At 32.2% G+C, this 18,714-nt stretch overlaps 1 protein-coding gene and 1 long non-coding RNA gene across 3 annotated transcripts; one reads left to right on the forward strand and one right to left on the reverse strand.

Annotated features, from left to right (window-relative positions):
- The first annotated feature begins 9 nt into the window (after positions 1-9).
- LOC146533450 (uncharacterized) lies at positions 10-17,628 on the forward strand. 2 transcript variants are annotated; one of them, XM_085193916.1, is made up of 15 exons: positions 10-174; positions 252-455; positions 609-802; positions 1,014-1,215; positions 2,926-3,024; positions 3,600-3,760; positions 4,087-4,249; positions 4,372-4,443; positions 4,947-4,998; positions 5,861-5,934; positions 11,178-13,998; positions 14,585-14,872; positions 15,323-15,416; positions 16,475-16,573; positions 17,333-17,628. In XM_085193916.1, the coding sequence occupies exons 1-15, from the start codon at positions 25-27 to the stop codon at positions 17,478-17,480; spliced, it is 4,821 nt and encodes a 1,606-aa protein (XP_085050042.1). In that variant the 5' UTR covers positions 10-24; the 3' UTR covers positions 17,481-17,628. The 2 variants fall into 2 exon arrangements, with proteins under 2 accessions (XP_085050042.1, XP_085050043.1); XM_085193917.1 differs by lacking the exon at positions 16,475-16,573.
- LOC146533451 (uncharacterized) lies at positions 2,011-2,751 on the reverse strand. The gene is made up of 2 exons (XR_014878530.1): positions 2,579-2,751; positions 2,011-2,503 (listed from the first exon to the last, which is right to left on the reverse strand). It is a non-coding gene; the product is annotated as an uncharacterized LOC146533451 (long non-coding RNA).
- Positions 17,629-18,714: the final 1,086 nt, after the last annotated feature.

The raw sequence follows: 18,714 nt of genomic DNA on the forward strand, positions 1-18,714 counted from the left end.
TGCTTTAAAGTTAAACTTTTAAAAATGGATATTAGTAAACTATTAAAGACCGTCAAAAACGTAGATGATTATATATCTGCTACCGAAAAAATTTCATCTGACCCAAATTTAAAAATACAATTTAATATGGCCACTGTTCTTGCGTTGAAGAAAATCCGTTCGATTGAAATAGAGGTAAAATATTTATATATTTAAAATATGATAAACATACTATTTACTTAAAAATATTTAATATCTGTATTTGTTTCTAGTACTTTATGAAATGCAACGAAAATGGTGCGGCCCTTAAAACATTTGAATTGATGTTGCAAACACCTTCATCAAAAACATGGAGTCTATTAGGGAAGGAACTAATATTGCTCATTCAGTATTGGCTAGACGCTATTCGAAAACATCTCATTCTTCACACTGCCAACTGGTGGAGTTTTTTGAGTGTCTTATTATTATTTATAGAGGTACAATTTTTACAAGGATTTTACTTTTGTCATTAAGAGGAAATATGATTGATTTAATAGATAATAAACTTTATTTCTATTTACAATTTAATTAAAATTAAAATATAAATAAAAAATAAAATTGAATAATGTAATGCCATCTTAAATTTTCAGAAAATTCCCACAAAACATTTAGAGCTTAATAATATTTTAATAGAAGAAACTATGGAGGGATTATTAGATTTAGCAACTCAAACTTTACCTGATGTAAATCAGAAATTCAAAATAGTACAATGCTTAAACAGTTTTTGTGAGAAGTCCAGTAGGCAGATAAGAGTTGCATTTAGGAAAAAATTTGAAGATTATTTGTAAGTTATATATTTGTTTTAAAATTTTAATTTACTGTTAAATAATTAATTTCATAATCTAGAAAGTATTTATTTTCTAGATGATGAAATTTAACTTTAGTCATTTGCACTTAAAAGCCATTATAAAATATATATATTAATGTTGGTATGGCAGTGTTATTTTCTAGTAACTGATTAATAGTTAAAATATTTTTGATTTTAATATTTCCAGTGTAAAATTATCATCACAAATGGCGGTCTGTGGTGATATTCGTACTCAATACTGTGTAATGGAGACGTTACTAAGATGGTTGTTGCCTCGACATGACCCAACAGTCAGAAGAGACGCTTGTACTAAATGGTTTCCTGGCACATTGTATAATAATGATGCTATTGATATATTTATGAAACAGCCTTGGCATAATTTTTTTAAGGTGAGACATATTTTTTTATAGTTTGTATTATAATCAAATTATATATTATTATTTATTCAGAATGTTGGAACGGAATCCTGAGTATAACAAATTTAATTTAGTGGCAAGACAGTTCATTTTTCTTTCTTTTCCTGAACATTTTGAGTAGAGTGATGAAACTAATTGCTCCGAGTTGACATCGAACGAATCGTTTACAGGTCGACGCCGCGGTACTGCGCTGCGATGTTCAAATATTGAATAGATTTTTTTTTTCAACTTCACGCACATATCCCGCACACAGCTGAGTAGGCGGGAACTAATTGTTAAGACTTTCCGTACTCCACTTTACGCATTCGGGAGGCATTGAGTGTTGAGTGGCGGAGCTGGCTGCACGCCACCGATTTGAGCTGGCTCGCCTCAACACCAGAGCGAAAACATGAAATTATAAATTTAAATAAATATTTCATTTCCTCGATTGGGGATCGAACCCACAACCAGTCGTGTTTAAAGTCGCATACTTGGCATTAGTGACGCAGGGGCACTACGTCACGCCTGGCCGCAATATATTTACTAAATACCATAATATCTAAATAATAGTAGGGAGACTGGGTACGGTTGATACAATTTAGATTTTAGACCAAGTGACGATTACGATGAATGAAATTCAAATGTGAAGTTTTGCTACAATATGGTTGTATTATTATAGTTCTCGGGTCACTATATATATAAATATTTGAAATTTAAAACAACATATACATTTGTTTCTACCGTCCCCAGGGCCAGGACAGTTGAAACACGTACAAATAATACAATAAATACAAATAAAACATGTTTTATTTGTTATTCATACTAATTATACAAATAATATATAATAATATTAATCAGTTTTCAAGATTCTAATACAATCCTTTACACAAGTAACGACAAGCCTTTAACTTGCAATGATTTTAATGTTGCTTCATTATTTTATCTTCTCTTTCCCTGATGTTTCCGTATAGTTGATTTTCTTGTTTCTCGCCTTTAACTATTTTACCTTTGAGGTGTTTTACGATACGACACTTCTATTTTAGATAGGCCGAAATATATATCAGCACGTCGAATTAAATGTTTAAATAATTCTTACTCATGAAAACACACTATACCTAATACCTTCATCATCTTTGCCTGATAACAAGGAACAGTAGCTTATATCATGCTTGTCTGCCGCTTTCCGTAGTGAATCTGCAGCTTTTAATTCCTAATATGCATTACTGTAGCTCGACAAGTCAATTTCTTCCCTGGAAATTTTCCTCACCCGAATTCTCTGCATCTACAAAACAAACATGAATGTATTTTGTGTATCAACCGTACCCACAAGAAATGTTTCAACCACCCCCAAACCTACTTTTAGTAAGATATACTTTATAATTACGACAGTAATAATAATACAATAAAAATAGTTAAGTAGGTTATCCCTTATTCTTCAAACATCATAGTAATCATAAACAATTAAACATACACTTGATATATTCACTTAAAAAGAATAGATGATATAAGCATTAATGTGACAAGAGAAATACTTACTTTTGGGTAATCAAAAGCCATATGAAGCGAAAAGCGATTTGCACCCAACACAAAGGTTTACGAGATATTGGCTCTGTTTCAACCGTCCTTTGTTTTAACCGAACCCAATCTGCCCTAAAATTTTGTATAAATTTTGTATCTTAGTATTTTTTTTCTTTTTAACTTTAGGAAGCTAGAGAATTTTTGAATGCACACAACGAATCAGGTGACCTTGTGACGTCATTCCTTTGTAGGAGATTCTCAATAGGCAACGTCACTTTAATATCGGTATGTATACAATTATTTAACTTTTAAGTATTTTTTTAGACTTAAAATTTTAAATACAGCAGGATTTCAACCGATGATAATGTTCAAGGAATATAAGGTAATAAAACGTAGGGACTTGTAAAGTTCTGTGTAATCGTTTTTGAAATGGAGCAGAAATTAGAAAAAAGGAACTCTCGGCCTCTCTCGGCTCTTCTATTCAAAAAGAATAATGTTTCCAAATTGACAATAGGGAACGACTAAGTATTTCTTTAAAATAGATATTTTTTTTCGCGTTGTATCCGACACATAGCAGGTAGTAGGCAGAGAGAAAATGGAACCTAACATTAAGATTCTCCGTTTCCCATCAGAACACTTTCGTTCCCCACTTTGGGCTGAATTCCGGAGGCATTGCGAGTTGAGTGGCGAAACGGGCTTTGCTCCCGTTTCCTAGGACGAGGAAATGAAAATCTTAAATATATCATTCCCCGAGAGAAAATAGAACTCACAATCTGTTGTGTTGACAGTCGTACGCTTTTGCAGTCGCGCGCGTCACAACTGCCTCAAAACAGATAGAATCTTAAAATAAATAATTTCAGGATAAAGATAAAAGAGATTACTACGTAGATATTAATGGTGGTAACAAATGCATTTCTCTAATGCTAGAACGAAATATGCAAGAAATCTTATGCAGTCCCATTATAACATGTGATGCATTAATGATTCAAGAGGATAATACAGAAAGTGTTCAATTATATAGGTATTAGTTTTTTGTATTTATTTATAATATGTTTTTACATAGAAAAATATGTAAAAACATATTATATATAAACATACACATTACAAATATATAATATGGTCAAATATTATGTTTCCGGTATTATTTTCCAAATTAAATTGAGCATTTGATAAATATAATGAAATAAATAAAGTGTAAGAAATTTATAAAAAAAACAAATAAACTTGTTTTTAAAAAGCACTTTAAAAACGACAAATTCAAATGTTTATATTATTAAAGCAGCTTACAGCTATAAAATAAGAAAAATATTAAATATCACTTTTATTTTATAATTTCATAATTTACAGAAAGTTTCCAGAAACCGTAATATCTATTAAAATACTGGATCCCTCGAAAATGCATTCTTTAGTAATTTTACAAGGTTGTGACGTCACACTAAATATTAGTTCTAGAAGTAATCTGAAGAGAATCGATAAAGCTCTCAGAAACATATTTAATACTAAATATCAGGTAATTTTAAGAAAAAAAAAATATATTTTTTTTTTATGATTTTTTTATTTTTATATCTTTAATTCTGTTATATAGTTTACTGAATATACATTTATTCATAACTAAATTTATTTTTCTCTCAGCTACTTACAGATATCGATGATCAAACAAATGTAATGCCATGTCAAAGAGAAACACGTCAGTACAATAATTATGTAAGTAAACACAAATAATATTTAGTTTAATAGCTGTATGTATACAATTCTTTATTATTTATATAAAAAATAATTTTGTGAGTTAATTTAAACATTGCTTTAAGTCCTTTAAAACAATTTACGTTGTTAGTTGTAATGTTAAGACACTCCGTTTCCCATTTTGCGCCAAATTTTGGAGGCATTGTTTGTCGAGTGGCGGAACCCAACACCGCGCATAGCCAAAAGCGATGAAATAAAAACATAAATTTAAATAAATTTTTCGTTTCCACGGATGGATCCTGCTGCCACGAATGGAGCCTCACTAAATGTATTTTTTAGTATAAATTTAGGGAATAATTTATTGAGAATGAAAACGATATAATTATGTATAAGGTATAATATATATCCAATCACGTTATTTTATTTTACTTGATTTATTAAACTCTAAAAATATAAAAGAAAATGTGGGTATTATTGACAATGTCAATAATTAAGTAATTAATGTCAGTTCTTATGCCACCTAGGAGGACACAAAGTTTTCACATCCTGTGGAAATACAACGTAAAAAACATTCAGGTAATTAATTATATTATTTATTTATCCCGCTGTATCCTTCACACGGCGGGGAAGGCAGAGGGGACATAGTATTAATTAAGTTTGGGAACATAGTATGAATTGATATTTGTATATTTATTATTTTGTTTATCTTATTTATGAGATTAGGTAACAAGTTACGTACCTATAGTTTTTTTAGTATTAGATGATTGATTGATGTTTTTTTATTTAGTAGATTAAATGTCGTGACACGATTGAAAAGTTATGATTGTAGGTTAGAATTTTTGAAGTTTAATAATGTTTTAATTACCATTATTCTCTTAGTGTTTATAAAAACATAAATATGAAGTGAGAGCCAAGTGAAGGTCAAGTAAAGCGTCGTTCTTGAATTCACCGACAAAAAATCTATTTACGTGCTGAGTTTTCTAGAACGCAAATCTATAGATTTTTTGTGAAAATTCATCGATAGAATTACATAAAAAAAAATTACTTACACACAAAATCTTGAAAGTATATCACTATTTATTATTTCTATCTCTCCTATCAGATGGATAGGAGATTGTTAGGTTATCTACATATTTCCTATTATTAGTTTTAGGTGAATAAAAGTTTGTCTGTAAGAGATCACTTACAGTGATAAGGCCTTTGCATTATATCAATTTGTTATACCAATTATGTATAATTATCTTTGTCCAATAAAGTATTTTTGATTTGATTTATTTATTATTTAGTCTTTTAAATTGAAAAATACAGTTTATTACTAGCAAATAAAGAGTACCTACTTAACAAAACATATAGATTTTATGTAAATAATTACAGATAAAACAGCTTTGATTGCACTAGCCAGCTTGATAAAATTATTTTTTTTAATAATTTATTTCAGGTTATATTTCTAGAAATAAACACCTTGTGTCGTGGCAGTCGCCCTCTACAGCTTCAACTTCATCTCTTGCTCTGGTAAATTGAAATACTAAATATTTTAATATTTATTATCTTTAGAACAAGTGAATGAGGTGGTATACTTGAGAAGTATATTCAGTAGAGATGGAAGATACGAGATGGATGTAGAAAGGCTTATAGCTGCCGGTGAGAGGGTTGACGGAGCCTTAGCTGCATTGATGAGACGGCGAAACGTCAGCACAGCTACGCGTTTGGCCGTACACAATGTAGTGTTGGTTCTGACGTTGTTATATGGCAGCGAAATGTGGGTATTACAGAAGAAGAATGAAAGAAAGATGAATTCCGTAGAGATGAGATCTCTTCGTAGGATATGCGGAGTCAGCACAGCTGATCGAATCCACAATGAAGAAATACACAGAATGGCAGGTACTAGCGAGGATGTTACGGTGAGAATGAAGAAGAACGTGCTCAGCTGGTTTGGGCACGTCGAACAAATTAGTGATGAAAGAGTTGCAAAAAAGATTTATGATGGAAAAGTAATTGGTGCGAGTGGTAGGGGGAGACCTCGGTTGACCTTCACAGTATCGAAGATACTGGAAGAAGGTCACGTAAAAAGCATGAGGACCCCCCGAAGGGCATGTATGAAGAGGTTGATGCAGTGGACGAGGAGTAAGAGAAATGTAGAGACCGTAGCTTTTGGCGCTCCGTTCTCTCTGACTACCCCGCTAGGAATAAAGCGTGAAGTAAAGTTAAGTTATCTTTAGCGGACGACGTGGTGCGGTGGTACTCGGGGAATTGAATTAATAAATCACAATTAACAAGGCAAGACGCTGCATGGGGAACGAAGTGTCTTAAAATTGAGTTCCCTCTGTATACCTATTTGCGAGATTCAGAGTGCAGCTATTACATTAATTATATATTTTCATATAAAAGGAATAGTTGTGTTGTGTCTATCGGGAACAGTTGCTTGTAGGCGATAGCCCTATCGGAAGGAAACTCGTATGTAGTATTGTTATTGGGTGATACATATCACTTATTATAATTACATGGAATCGCTTTCCGAATACGTTAGAAACATATAGACGATATGTGTTTTTATCGTGGTTTTTTTTAAACGCTAACCGCTTCCAATTTCTAACAATATATCAATTTTACACGTACTATTTATTATAAGTAGATATTTATAGTAGGGGCGGCGAAGAAGGGGACTTTCGGGATTTACTCGAGCGCGGCAGATTAAGGGATTCTTTGTACTCGGTTACATACTTCCACCAAATATGAGCTCCATATATATGGCCGCCCGTCTAGGATAAAGGATCAGCTTAGTAAAAAAAAATTGATCACCTTGCATTCTCGAGCGCATCCGATTAAGGTAGGGTAAGTTAGTTACATGCTAAATCGTGTATATTCCACTAATCTGACAATTTGAGAGTGACATAAAGAAGGGGGAGGGCTACAAAGTTAAAAAAAAAACGTTATCTCGACATTCTCGAGCGTAGTTAATTTTTCTTATTTTGGAGGGAATGATTCAAGAATTACGAAAAATATATAATCTGATGAATTCCACAAGCTGAAGTAATGGAAATTGATCGATAAAGTTTAATGTACATAAAAATTTAATATATTCTACTCTCCGTATTTTTATTCATCTATCACTCTTTCTTTATTTATTAGTCCTTAACTCATCAAGAAGATGGTAATTTAAAAAAATACTTGAAAAAAAAAATGTATTTTATTTTGATAAATACAAGTATTCTATTTCAAACATACATTTTAACAACAAATTTACATTCTATTTCTTGAGCTGTTGCAATTGATTACGTTCAATGAATAAAAAAATTGAGGCCAGTCGTGCGGCAGTGGCAGAGTGTGGCTGTGAAACCGATTGGTTGTGGATTGTATCTCTATTTCAGGAGATGAAATATTTATTTCAATTTATATTTTCATTTCTTCGCTCTGGTGTCGAGGCAAAATCGTGACGTTAAGTGCTGTTACTCAACACTCAAATGCCTTCAAAATTTGGCAGAAAGTGGGGATCAGAGTGTCTTAATGTTAGGTTCCCTCTGCCTACCCTGCTGTAAAGCTGACTTGTTTATTTTATTTGCTTAAAAAAATATAATTAATTGTCAGATTAAGCAAGTGCCTTAAGATAATCGTCTGATTATGAGATATCACGTCTAGGACATTAAGATGCACCATATATATATTAATCTAACGCGCTGGAGTATTTCAAAATGACGATTTTTTTGCATATTCCAACAATGATTGCGTCACATCCAAATCGTCAGATTATTATATAAGTGCTTTTTTTAGGTTCACTTAACACCCCCTTAGAAAATCTGTCTGTTCTGAAAATCTGACGCGCTCGATAATTTTTTTTTTGTCATTTTTAACTCTTACGTACGACCACATCTATCATGGAAACTGTCGGATTAACATATTAACATGTTTAAGAAGTCGTAGGAAATTGATGATATCAACATCTGACGCGCTCGAGTATGTCCATGGAACAGTTTTTTTTTACTTTTTTGAAAATCTATAGCCGCTCACTCCACCGGACAAAAGATATGTATTATATGACATTTTTTTCTTGTTATCACCTAAGCTTCGCAATCCAATAGGTCTCAATGACGCTCGAGCAAATCCCGAGTTTGCTTCTTTCCTCCCTATCTATTAACAGTTTTGTATGAATAATTAAACGGATCAAGATTTGAGCTCAGGAACAGTTAGGACACAATCCATACCTATATTATAAATTCGAAAGTAACTCTGTCTGTCTGTGTGTCTGTCTGTCTGTCTTTTACGCAATCAGGGCCAAACAGCTAATTCAATTGTGATAAAATAGGTACTCATATAGAGATACTTGAGGGTCTCAGGATGAACATAGGATACTTTTTTTTTCTCATAATTGTAATATTATCGATATATACCAATATATTAAAATACTTATTGATTTGATATGCAATTTATTCATTATGCATATGAAGTTTGTTGTTAGAAAACGTCACAAAATAATTTCATAAATATATTAAATAAATATTCGTATAGTGCAAGCGGGCGTAGCCGCGTTCGGGTCCACTACTTATAATATATATTAAAAAATTTCACCGACGCACTATGGGACGCTTTCTATAAAAGCGTGCCAAAAATGGTCGAAACAAAAGTCGTAATTTCAAAGTTCTGTTGATTGTTCTATATACTAGAATAGACTATCTTATCAATACAACAAGATTTTTATTTTTGATAGCAGCTTAAAATATCCAAAATAACCTTCAAACAATACACTTCGATATTTCCCTATTTTCCATACTGCATATAGCGATATTTAAGCGTTAGTTTCTTAATAAATTTCTTTAGTAACTGTATTTATGTTATACATTTTTATAAAGCTCATTGTTTTTTCTTTAAGAAAATATAATTAGCGTATAATAAAAACCTATATTTAAAAAGATATCTTAAAATTTTTAGAAGTGTTATATTTTAACATTTTCATATTTTCAATTGGAGTTTTCATTGTTGCCGCTGGCTGCCGCTGCCGAGAAAACTATATGTATGTATACAAGAACTATTCAAGAATTTGGGGAAAGAATAAAATTTTGCGCATATTTGCGCCATTTTGATTTAGAGCAAAAAAACCAAAATGTAGTAAAATGTCAATTTTTGATATTTCATGAATACTGCTTTTATTTTAAATAATTGGCGTCCTATTTAGTTCTGTTTTGTTCTATAAGTAGAAAAAAACTATCAGAATGTTTATTTTAACATGGAAAATAATAATATGTCTATTTTTGCAAGAGCATATTTGTTTTGAAATATAACATTTTTTGTGGTCATTCCAACTACGAACATGACAAAATTATCATTTTTTATGTGAATAAACAATATTATGTGAATACAAAATAAAATATTTAATTAATTTGATGTGGTTTTGCACAAAACACTTTTCTGGACAAGTATAAAAAGATCAATTATAACTAGTTGCTTTCATTAGAGTAACCGGACTTTTCCGTATTGTTTCTAATACTGTTAACTTATTAAAAGATATACATATATTTTGTGCAACATGAGTGAATTCGTTTGCAGTAGACGTAACTTATGCACTTTTATAATTGAAGGGAGAAATACTTCTGAAATAGAAAACTTTTAAAAGGAGAACTTCAATTTGTCGTCATCAGACGTACAAACTATAATGAACAACATTCAAAAAATTTTTTTATATAATTCTTCACACTATGTCATCAGGACTTGCCGTAAATGTCGAAAAATTAATACATAAGTGTATATTGATCGAATTGCGCATTACAGTATTCCTCCTTCTCCTTCGGTGCATAAAATTCTTATACATGGAGCTCAAATTATGCAGTAGTATGCGATTCTTCCTATTGGACAACTTTCTGAAGACGCTCAGGAAGCAAGAAATAAAGATTACAAAAGTATCTAACGAACTGTTTGACGAAGCTAAAGAACTTCTGCAAATCACAGAATAAATTCCTTATTTACGTCACTATTTTTATAAAAAATATTTTTATATTACATATGATACATCAGTTTTTTGTTTAACAGCCTAGATACAATATACTTAAGTTACTTTTAATGATTTAAAAATAATAATAATTTTTAAACATCTTAATATGCTCTTATTTATGACAATTTCTAACTTTGAAATTTTTTTATTAAATAACTCATGACTTTTATTAATATCTATTTTATGTCATTGATAGCAAATATATTCAAGTATATATATGCAAAATTTCAACACTTTGCGATGAAAACTGAATGAGTTACGGATTTTTGACACGAAGCGGGTCATTCCGTCCCACTGTGCGACGCCGCGCTAAGTCTAGGCCAGTTATAGCGCAGTTCGATTGTAAGAACGATGGTTGTGGACTCAATTCTCACTCGAATCGACTTTACTGAATCGACAATTCTCACGGAGTCTAACTTGAATAAAAAGTAAAGAATGGAAATAAACACATCAAATAACAGTTTGAATAATAAGTAGTAGCTAGAAGCAGTGGCGCAGAGGCACAAGGGTGTGACTGTAACGCGATGGTTGTGGGTTCGATCCCCACTCGAGGAAACGAAATATTTACTTAAATTTATATTTCCGTTTCTTCGCTCTGGTAATCAGGTAAAAAGCGCGGCGTTGAGTTCCGCCACTCAACACGCAATGCCTCCAGAATTCGATGGAAAATGGGGAACGGAGTGCGTGCCAGTGAACAGTGTTATGTTCACTCTGCCTATCCTGCTGTGTGCGTGGGATACAGCGTGATGCTAATTTTAACAATTTTTTTTTTCAGCTGAAAGACAAATTGACAGCCCTTCCAGGCTACAGGTTCAATAAAGAACTAACAGGAATATGTGCTGAGCCAAATCTATCATGTGTTACTGAAGTCACTGAAGTTACTGAAGTCACTGAAGCAGAAGAAAATATTATTGCATTAAATACTGAACTAAAAGAAAATTATAAAATAAAAAGTCAAAGAGACATTGACATTTCTAAAGAACAAAATAAATGTAGAACTCCAATAAGCAATGATAATGAAGACTCGATTAGTTGTTTGCTTGCAGCGACCACGGTTTCAGCAGACGATTCAGTAATTAACGATACGATAAAACGATTGCCAAAAAATAAAGAAATAAATACAGATAATATAATTGATTTACTAACACGAGAAGCTCTACAGTTCCAAAATAATGATAAAAATATTAATATAATAGATAATAATATAATAAGAAATAAAAATTTTGATAAATTAGCACAAAAGAAACGTACAATTATTAGTGGTACTACAACAGACGAATCAAATGCAGAAGCTTATGAAAACACTCCAAATATATTAAATGTACCAAAAAGAAGAGTTTTGGAGGACATAAAAAAAAATAATATAGACAAACAAATATACGATATACAAGCTGTAGATTTTTTTTTCTCACAACATTTCGTTGAAAATCCACATGATGATATAGTCATAAGTCCAACTACGGCTAGGAAAATTAATGAAACAAGTTCAGAATCGAGTGAACCATTCAATTTTCCCATTAGGAACATCGACATGGAATGCAATTTCAGTAAAGCTGAAATTGTTAAGTGTCTCAATGATATTGTTGATAAAGTGTGTAAAGATTTCGATAAAGATTCAGAATTATTGAATCATAATTTGAATACGTATGAAAATGATGTTGCTGAAGTTTATTCACAGACACATTTAAAAGAAGTTACTAATAGCGATATTAAAACACACAACACAAAAAATAAGAAAAATACACCTAAAATAAAGATCAAGGATATTAAGCTTAGTTTTAAAAAGACACAACCCAGTAGAAAAAAAAATAATAAATTAGACATAGAAAATGTTAATCGAATGTCTCCTATTAAAGAAAGAGAAAGTGCTGTTAAAAGAAAATTAAGTTTAAAAGAAAAAAACCCAAATAATTCAGAAAAGAAACCCAATGACACTGAATACGAAATATCATTAATAAGACGAAAAAGAAGATTATATTCACCTAAAGATGATAATAAAGTAAATGAAGAAGTCGGAATTCATATTTCGGAAACCGAAGAAGACACTGTCCCGTCCGCTTTTAAAGTCTACGATAGAACTCCTAAGTCTCTAGCAACTTCGTATAAAGAAATTAATATAATACGCAAAGATTCACTACGGAAGGTGAGGAACAAAAAACTATTGAAAGAAAGTGTTTCACCAAGAACTAAGAAAATGAATGAAATATTTGATAATCTAAAAAAAAGTGATGACGGCCAAGAGAAAATTGTGCTGGCTGATGTAAAAACAAGGAATCAAAAATTGCTAGTGTACAATTTTTCCAGCGATAGTGAAGACATGGAAGAAAAAATAAAGTTAAAAAAACCTGTAAAAAAATCTAGCATAACTACTTTGGATAGCGAAAAATCAATTAAACATCGAGGAACTCGACGTAGCAAAAGACTAAAGAAAGTCAACAATAGTGAAACTAAGCTAAATGAGACTGAAAATGTTAATAAGAACAACTCCAAACCTAAAACTGTTAGAACTAGGGCAAACACTAAAAAAATAGATTTGAAATCTAGACCAAATTTAGAAGACCAGTGTATGAGAGATACTGTAGCAGAAGTGGTAAATACTTCTCTAATGATCGAAGAACCACGGGATAATATAACTGAAGTAGAACTAGTTATAAAGGAACCGGAAATGGAAACTATCATTGATAAAGTAAAAAAAAATAAAAAAAATATTAAAAAAAATCTAACGCTAAAGAAAAGAAATATAGATAATAAAATTCAAAAACATAGCGATCAGGATTCAGAAAGCCCTTTGCCAGATCTGATCGTGGAAAAAGCACAAGTACATAGAGAGCCTGACGATTCAGTTAAATCTGTTTTACTAGACAATTTAAAAGATATAAGCGAATTCAATACAACGCAAAATTTACTTGATTATTTAGAAACAAATTATAGAAGCCCTCCTAAATTGAATATTACCAATGAGTTTAACAAAATCAATCCACAAACTGATACGCCTAAAGTAAACAAAAGTGCGAATAATAAATCTAAGGCAAAAAGAAATAAGACACAAAAATTATCCATAGTTTCACCTGAAAGTGATAAAGCAGAAATAATAAAAGATAATTCGGATATAACAATCCCTACTACAGGACGGTCACCTATCACAGCGCGGGGTGACCTTGAAGGCGCACCCCCTAACATGGAACAATTAAACCAACCAATAACGCCTAGAAATCTGGAAATAGAATATCTAAATCAATCTACGCAAGCTTATTTCGAAAAGCTGACTCTACAACTAAATGCAAGTCTTCGTTCTAGAAATAGTAGTACAAACGAAGTTAATACAAAAACAATAGTACTAGACAAGTCGCCATCGGTATCTATTGCGAGACTTAGTCCACAGGAAATGAGAAAATGGCTGCCAACTCGAATGAATTCAGTATTTGGTTCGAGTGTAACATCATCATCTAAAAATAGTAGGAATGAAACAGGCTCAAATCCAATAAAATCGATGCAAATACGTAAATCTATGATATCTCCCATTAAAATGTTCATTGAAATGGACGATGTTAAATCGAATTCCTCTCAGAGCGACGGGAATGTTAATCAAATTAGAGGTATGTTTTTTTGCTATTTTAAAATTTTAATATAACTCAAACATAATTGGCTTCCTTTTTTCTTATTTTTATTTTCAATTATTATTATCTTTAATTTTATTTATATGAATCGTTAATTTAATGGAAAACTAATGCTGTGATAATGACTAGATAAAATGAATTATATAAATTATACTATTATTAAAATTGTAGTAGCCATTGTGGCGCACTGGTTGTCTCGTCTGGCTGTATAAGCGATGGTTGTAGGTTCAATACCCAATAAAGGGAAAGAATTTTGTTTATTACCCCGCTCTGATAAGAAGTGCGGTATTGATATTTGCTATTCTACACACGTCCCGAATTTGAAAGGTTTTCCGATGTCTACATTGGGAGATAAAGTAGGAAAGTAATAAAATAACAAGTTCCTCTATTTTTTTTCTTATATAATAAATTTTTATTTACTTATTTATTATTTTATAAATTACAAAACCAATAAAGAGTTAAGAGATTAAGACATTCAATCAGAGGAGAATAAAAAGTTATAAACAGTATTTTAAACAAATTGATGAAATAAACTTACCTACGTCGTTTTAATTTTTAAATAAAGGTATGATGACGCGAACAATTTTAAAGACTTCAAGTCCGAAATCTTCCCAAAGTTCAAAATGTAATGAAGATGTTACAAAAGATGATAAATTGTCTACAATATCAAAGAAAAATACTAAAACTAGTTCTAAAAGAAAAGTGTCACCGCCAATACGAAGTGTTGCTAAAATAAAGAAAGTTGATAGCAGAAGTAGCATTGCAAATATTGCTAGGGAGCTTCCCTCCTCCTCTGTAAGCAGTTCTAACATACAAGAGTGGCTGAAACGAAACGACCTTGTAAATCCCGCGGGTAAGTTTATTTTATTTTCGTAGTATTTATTTATATCTTATTAAATCCAATTGTCTGAGTTCAATTATATACAGTGTTTTTATCAGCACCATTTTAAATGAAACCACAGCTTTAACTACTCTATAAAATATATTGTAAAAATGTCGCGTCTGTTTATTGAATATATTTATTTACAAAATGATAATTGTATAGCTATTAGGTCTAGGCAACATCTAAGCTATAGTTTATTTTGAAAATCTGGATACCTGATGTGGAACCTTAGCCTCTCTAAACTATAAGAGATATAAATACACTGCCTTGGGGAAAATTGAACAACATGACAAACAATTTCACCCAAATCAATTCATCCACATTCAAAAATGAAAATGGATGAATGGAAAATGGATAAATGGTTCGCGGACTTCCATCCTGTACAAAATTAAATTAAATAAACATAATTCTCATATACAGAAAGTCAGGTTCAGTCACTGAGGGAGCAATTAGAACAGATGAAGCAGAAAGTGGATACTACGCTCGTCGAAATAGATCATGCGACAAGTAAAAAGTAAGTTTTATATAATTTTTTCTTATGCTAAATTTTTTGCTATTCATTTATTTTTTACTTTTTAGTTAACGCTGTCTAAATTTCTCAATCTTATTATCTCATTCAACGTATTATTGTCTTGCGACCGGATTTACCGGTTAATTTGGAACAGTTCAGCTCTTCCATAAGGAGACTTTCTAATAACCCTATGCTTACCAAGCTTAGGCCACTACCTATGCTTAGGCCACGTATGCTTGACCAGCAGGAAAGAGCTCCGAGACATTACTTTTCTAGTTATTCTCGGAAAGCCCTTTCATTTCATACCAATTTTGAAGAAGTGAATAAATAATAACTATTCCCTCGTCTTAGATGTTCCACCATATTGGATTTAGAATAACGTCACATTATTTTTCAAGTTACTCTCAACGCGCCCTTTCATTTGATACCCATATTGTAGAAATGGACTAAAAATAACTATTCGGCTATGTTAGATGGTCCGCCATATTGGATTTAGAATGACGTCACATTATTTTTCGGATTACTCTCAATGAGCCCTTTCATTTGATACCCATATTGTGGAAGTACATTAAAAAATACTGTTTCGCCATCTTGCATTTACAATGACGTAACTTTTTCGTGCATTGTCATCCAAACCAAACGTGTATACAAAATTTCAGCTGAATCGGTTTAAGATATCTACTTCAAAATTGCAAGTTAAATAAAAGCTTATTAAAAACAAGTGCTTATTACAAAAACCGCAACGTTAAGTTCCGCCACTCAATATGCAATACCTTTACAGTTCGGCGGAAAGCGAGGAACGGAGTGTCTTAACACTAGGTTCTCTCTTTCTTTTTTCCTCTTTCTCTCTCTGCCTACCCTGCTATGAGCGGGATACGGGATAGTGTAATAAACTAACGAAATTAATTCGCCCGAGAGAACCGTATCCACATCTGTTGTGTTGCATCCCGCTTAAATAACTAATAATACTTTTAATTTTAATTGGACCTAATTGTTTTATTTTTAAATCTTCATATAAGTAGTAATACTTATGTATTTGATTTCAACAACTATTTCGATAGATTCGTGAGAATGTCCGTCAACGTCCACAAACGCATGAGCGAGGCGAAGGCGGAGCGCCGTCGCATGTACCGGGAGATAATAGCTGTTTTGGATAAAAGGTTAACTTGTTTTTCTTTTTATTTTAGCTTCACGCTATATTCAGCGTACAGCAGGGAAGACAGAGGATCAGAGAGTAGTGTTAATACATTCCTTTCCGCCGAATTCTAGAGATATTGCGTGTTGAGTGGCGGAACTCAACGCCTCGCTTTGCCTCGACACAAGAGCGAAGAAATGGAAATATTAATTTAAATAAATATTTCATTTACAAACATTTATTCACAACCAGTCGGTTTTACAGTGCGCTTTGTGCCCCTGCGCCACGACTGGCCTCATAAATAAATTACTTTTATTCCAAATTTCGATTTATTACTATGTATTATTCGAAAATTTCTCGTAGAAACTAGTCATCGCCAGCAACCTTGTCTGCGTGGCTATTTTGACGTAAAATGGTAATACCCCAAAAGTCGTCTCTTAACACTCCCCTTCACTACTGAAGTTGCTAGTTCAGAAGGTACTTTAATGTCAGTACCTTCGTGCGCTGTCCGTCAGTCATTTAGTAACAGTTGAGTTTTTATATATAGATTAACGTGTGTTAATACTGATTTGGCTCATTAGGAAAGCTAAAATTTGTCAACATCGCAGCGGCACAGCGTCTCATTGTAAACGTAACGGTTGTGGGTTCGATTCCCGCTTGCGGAATGAGATGGGCAGAGGGAACCTAGTACACTCCGTTCCCCGCATTAGACAACTTAATGTGTGTGTGCCAAAACAACGAAAAAATATTTATTGTTTTTTTACTATTTGTAATTTTTTTATAGAAATCAAGAACTCGATGAACAAGTCATGGAATATATAGAACAAGAATTTAAAGAGTTTATACGTGAAGATTGGAAACAGAAGCGGGCAATGACGATGTTACTGGGAGAAGATATAGAAACTGTATTAAAACAAAACATAAATGATTGATGTTTCATAGTTTTAAAATATTTATGTTTTTTTTTATGGTAAAATTCCTAAAACTTCTTATTTAAGTATACGCTTGTAAGAAAGTGGTATGTATAACTTCAGTTTTTTATAAGACAAACTGTTTGAAATAAAAAAAATATGAATACAACGTCTTAGATAATTTTTGTTGAAGGCAGGTTGTACCTAAGTCATTTTATTTCATCTATATATATAAAATCGAAAGGTCACTCACTCCTCACGAAATCTCAGAAACTACATGTGCTAGGAATCTCAAATTTTGCATAGGAGTTACTTATAGGACGTAGGTGCTCGCTAAGACGGGAATTTGCAATATTCGACTTTTAAGGGGTTGTTTTTGGGGTCGAAAGTTTTTATGAAACTTCGTTACTACAAATGCTAGGAGTCTCAAATTTTGCATAGACGTCACTAGGACGTAGTCATGGAGACAGAAATTAATAATAACATAGTTCACGCGGGTGAAACCGCGAGCGGGCCGCTAGTTATGTATATACATATCGCACCTAGTCTCAAATAGTGTTATAAGTAAAAAAAACAAAATATCGATCACAATATCATTTTCGCTCTTTGGGTCATAACTCAAAAAGTAATAAAATTAGTACAGGAAGACTTTTACAAAGTTAAAATTATTTTTGATGCCCTTTCAAATGGTAGATTAAAGGGACAAAAATATATGCTGCGCTATGACGGAATCAGCTAATAGCAACAACTCTCTTCGTGCAGTTAACGTCTCTTCTGAAGCCTCGCTCCACCTCTTCCTCTATCTCTTAGGTCGTCAGCAATGTGTAAAATCTAATGATGTCACATCGACGTGGTTAGATATCACTTGTGGCGTTCCTCAAGGCGGTGTTCTTTCTCCACTTCTATTTTCTGTTTTTATAAACAAAATATCTAGAGTCATTTCTTCTCCCTACCATCTGTATGCGGATGATTTGCAATTATACCGGCATTGCTATGTTAGCAATTTGCCTGGGACTATTGCAGCATTAAATAATGATCTCGCTGCTATTTTTACTTGGGCCGAATCTGTCAGACTGTTAGTAAATCCAGGTAAGTCACAAGCAATTATCATTGGAAGCAGCAAACTTAGACAAAAAATAAATTGGAACTCAATGCCGAAGATCCTGTATTCGGGAGTAGTAATCGAATATTGTAACAGAGTAAAAAATCTGGGCCTAATTTTTGACAGTAACATGTCTTGGGTACCGCACATTAA

This window comes from Heliconius melpomene, chromosome 12 (genome assembly GCF_056956725.1).
Source record: "Heliconius melpomene rosina isolate 202511_hmr_F chromosome 12, ASM5695672v1, whole genome shotgun sequence".
Classification (NCBI taxonomy): domain Eukaryota; kingdom Metazoa; phylum Arthropoda; class Insecta; order Lepidoptera; family Nymphalidae; genus Heliconius; species Heliconius melpomene.

Excerpts from the sequence above, each read along its gene's own strand:
- LOC146533450 (XM_085193916.1), top strand. The coding sequence starts at position 25 with ATGGATATTAGTAAACTATTAAAGACCGTCAAAAACGTAGATGATTAT. Across the intron at positions 803-1,013 it reads AAAAAATTTGAAGATTATTT|TGTAAAATTATCATCACAAA; the intron begins GTAAGTTATATA and ends TAATATTTCCAG. Across the intron at positions 3,025-3,599 it reads GCAACGTCACTTTAATATCG|GATAAAGATAAAAGAGATTA; the intron begins GTATGTATACAA and ends AAATAATTTCAG.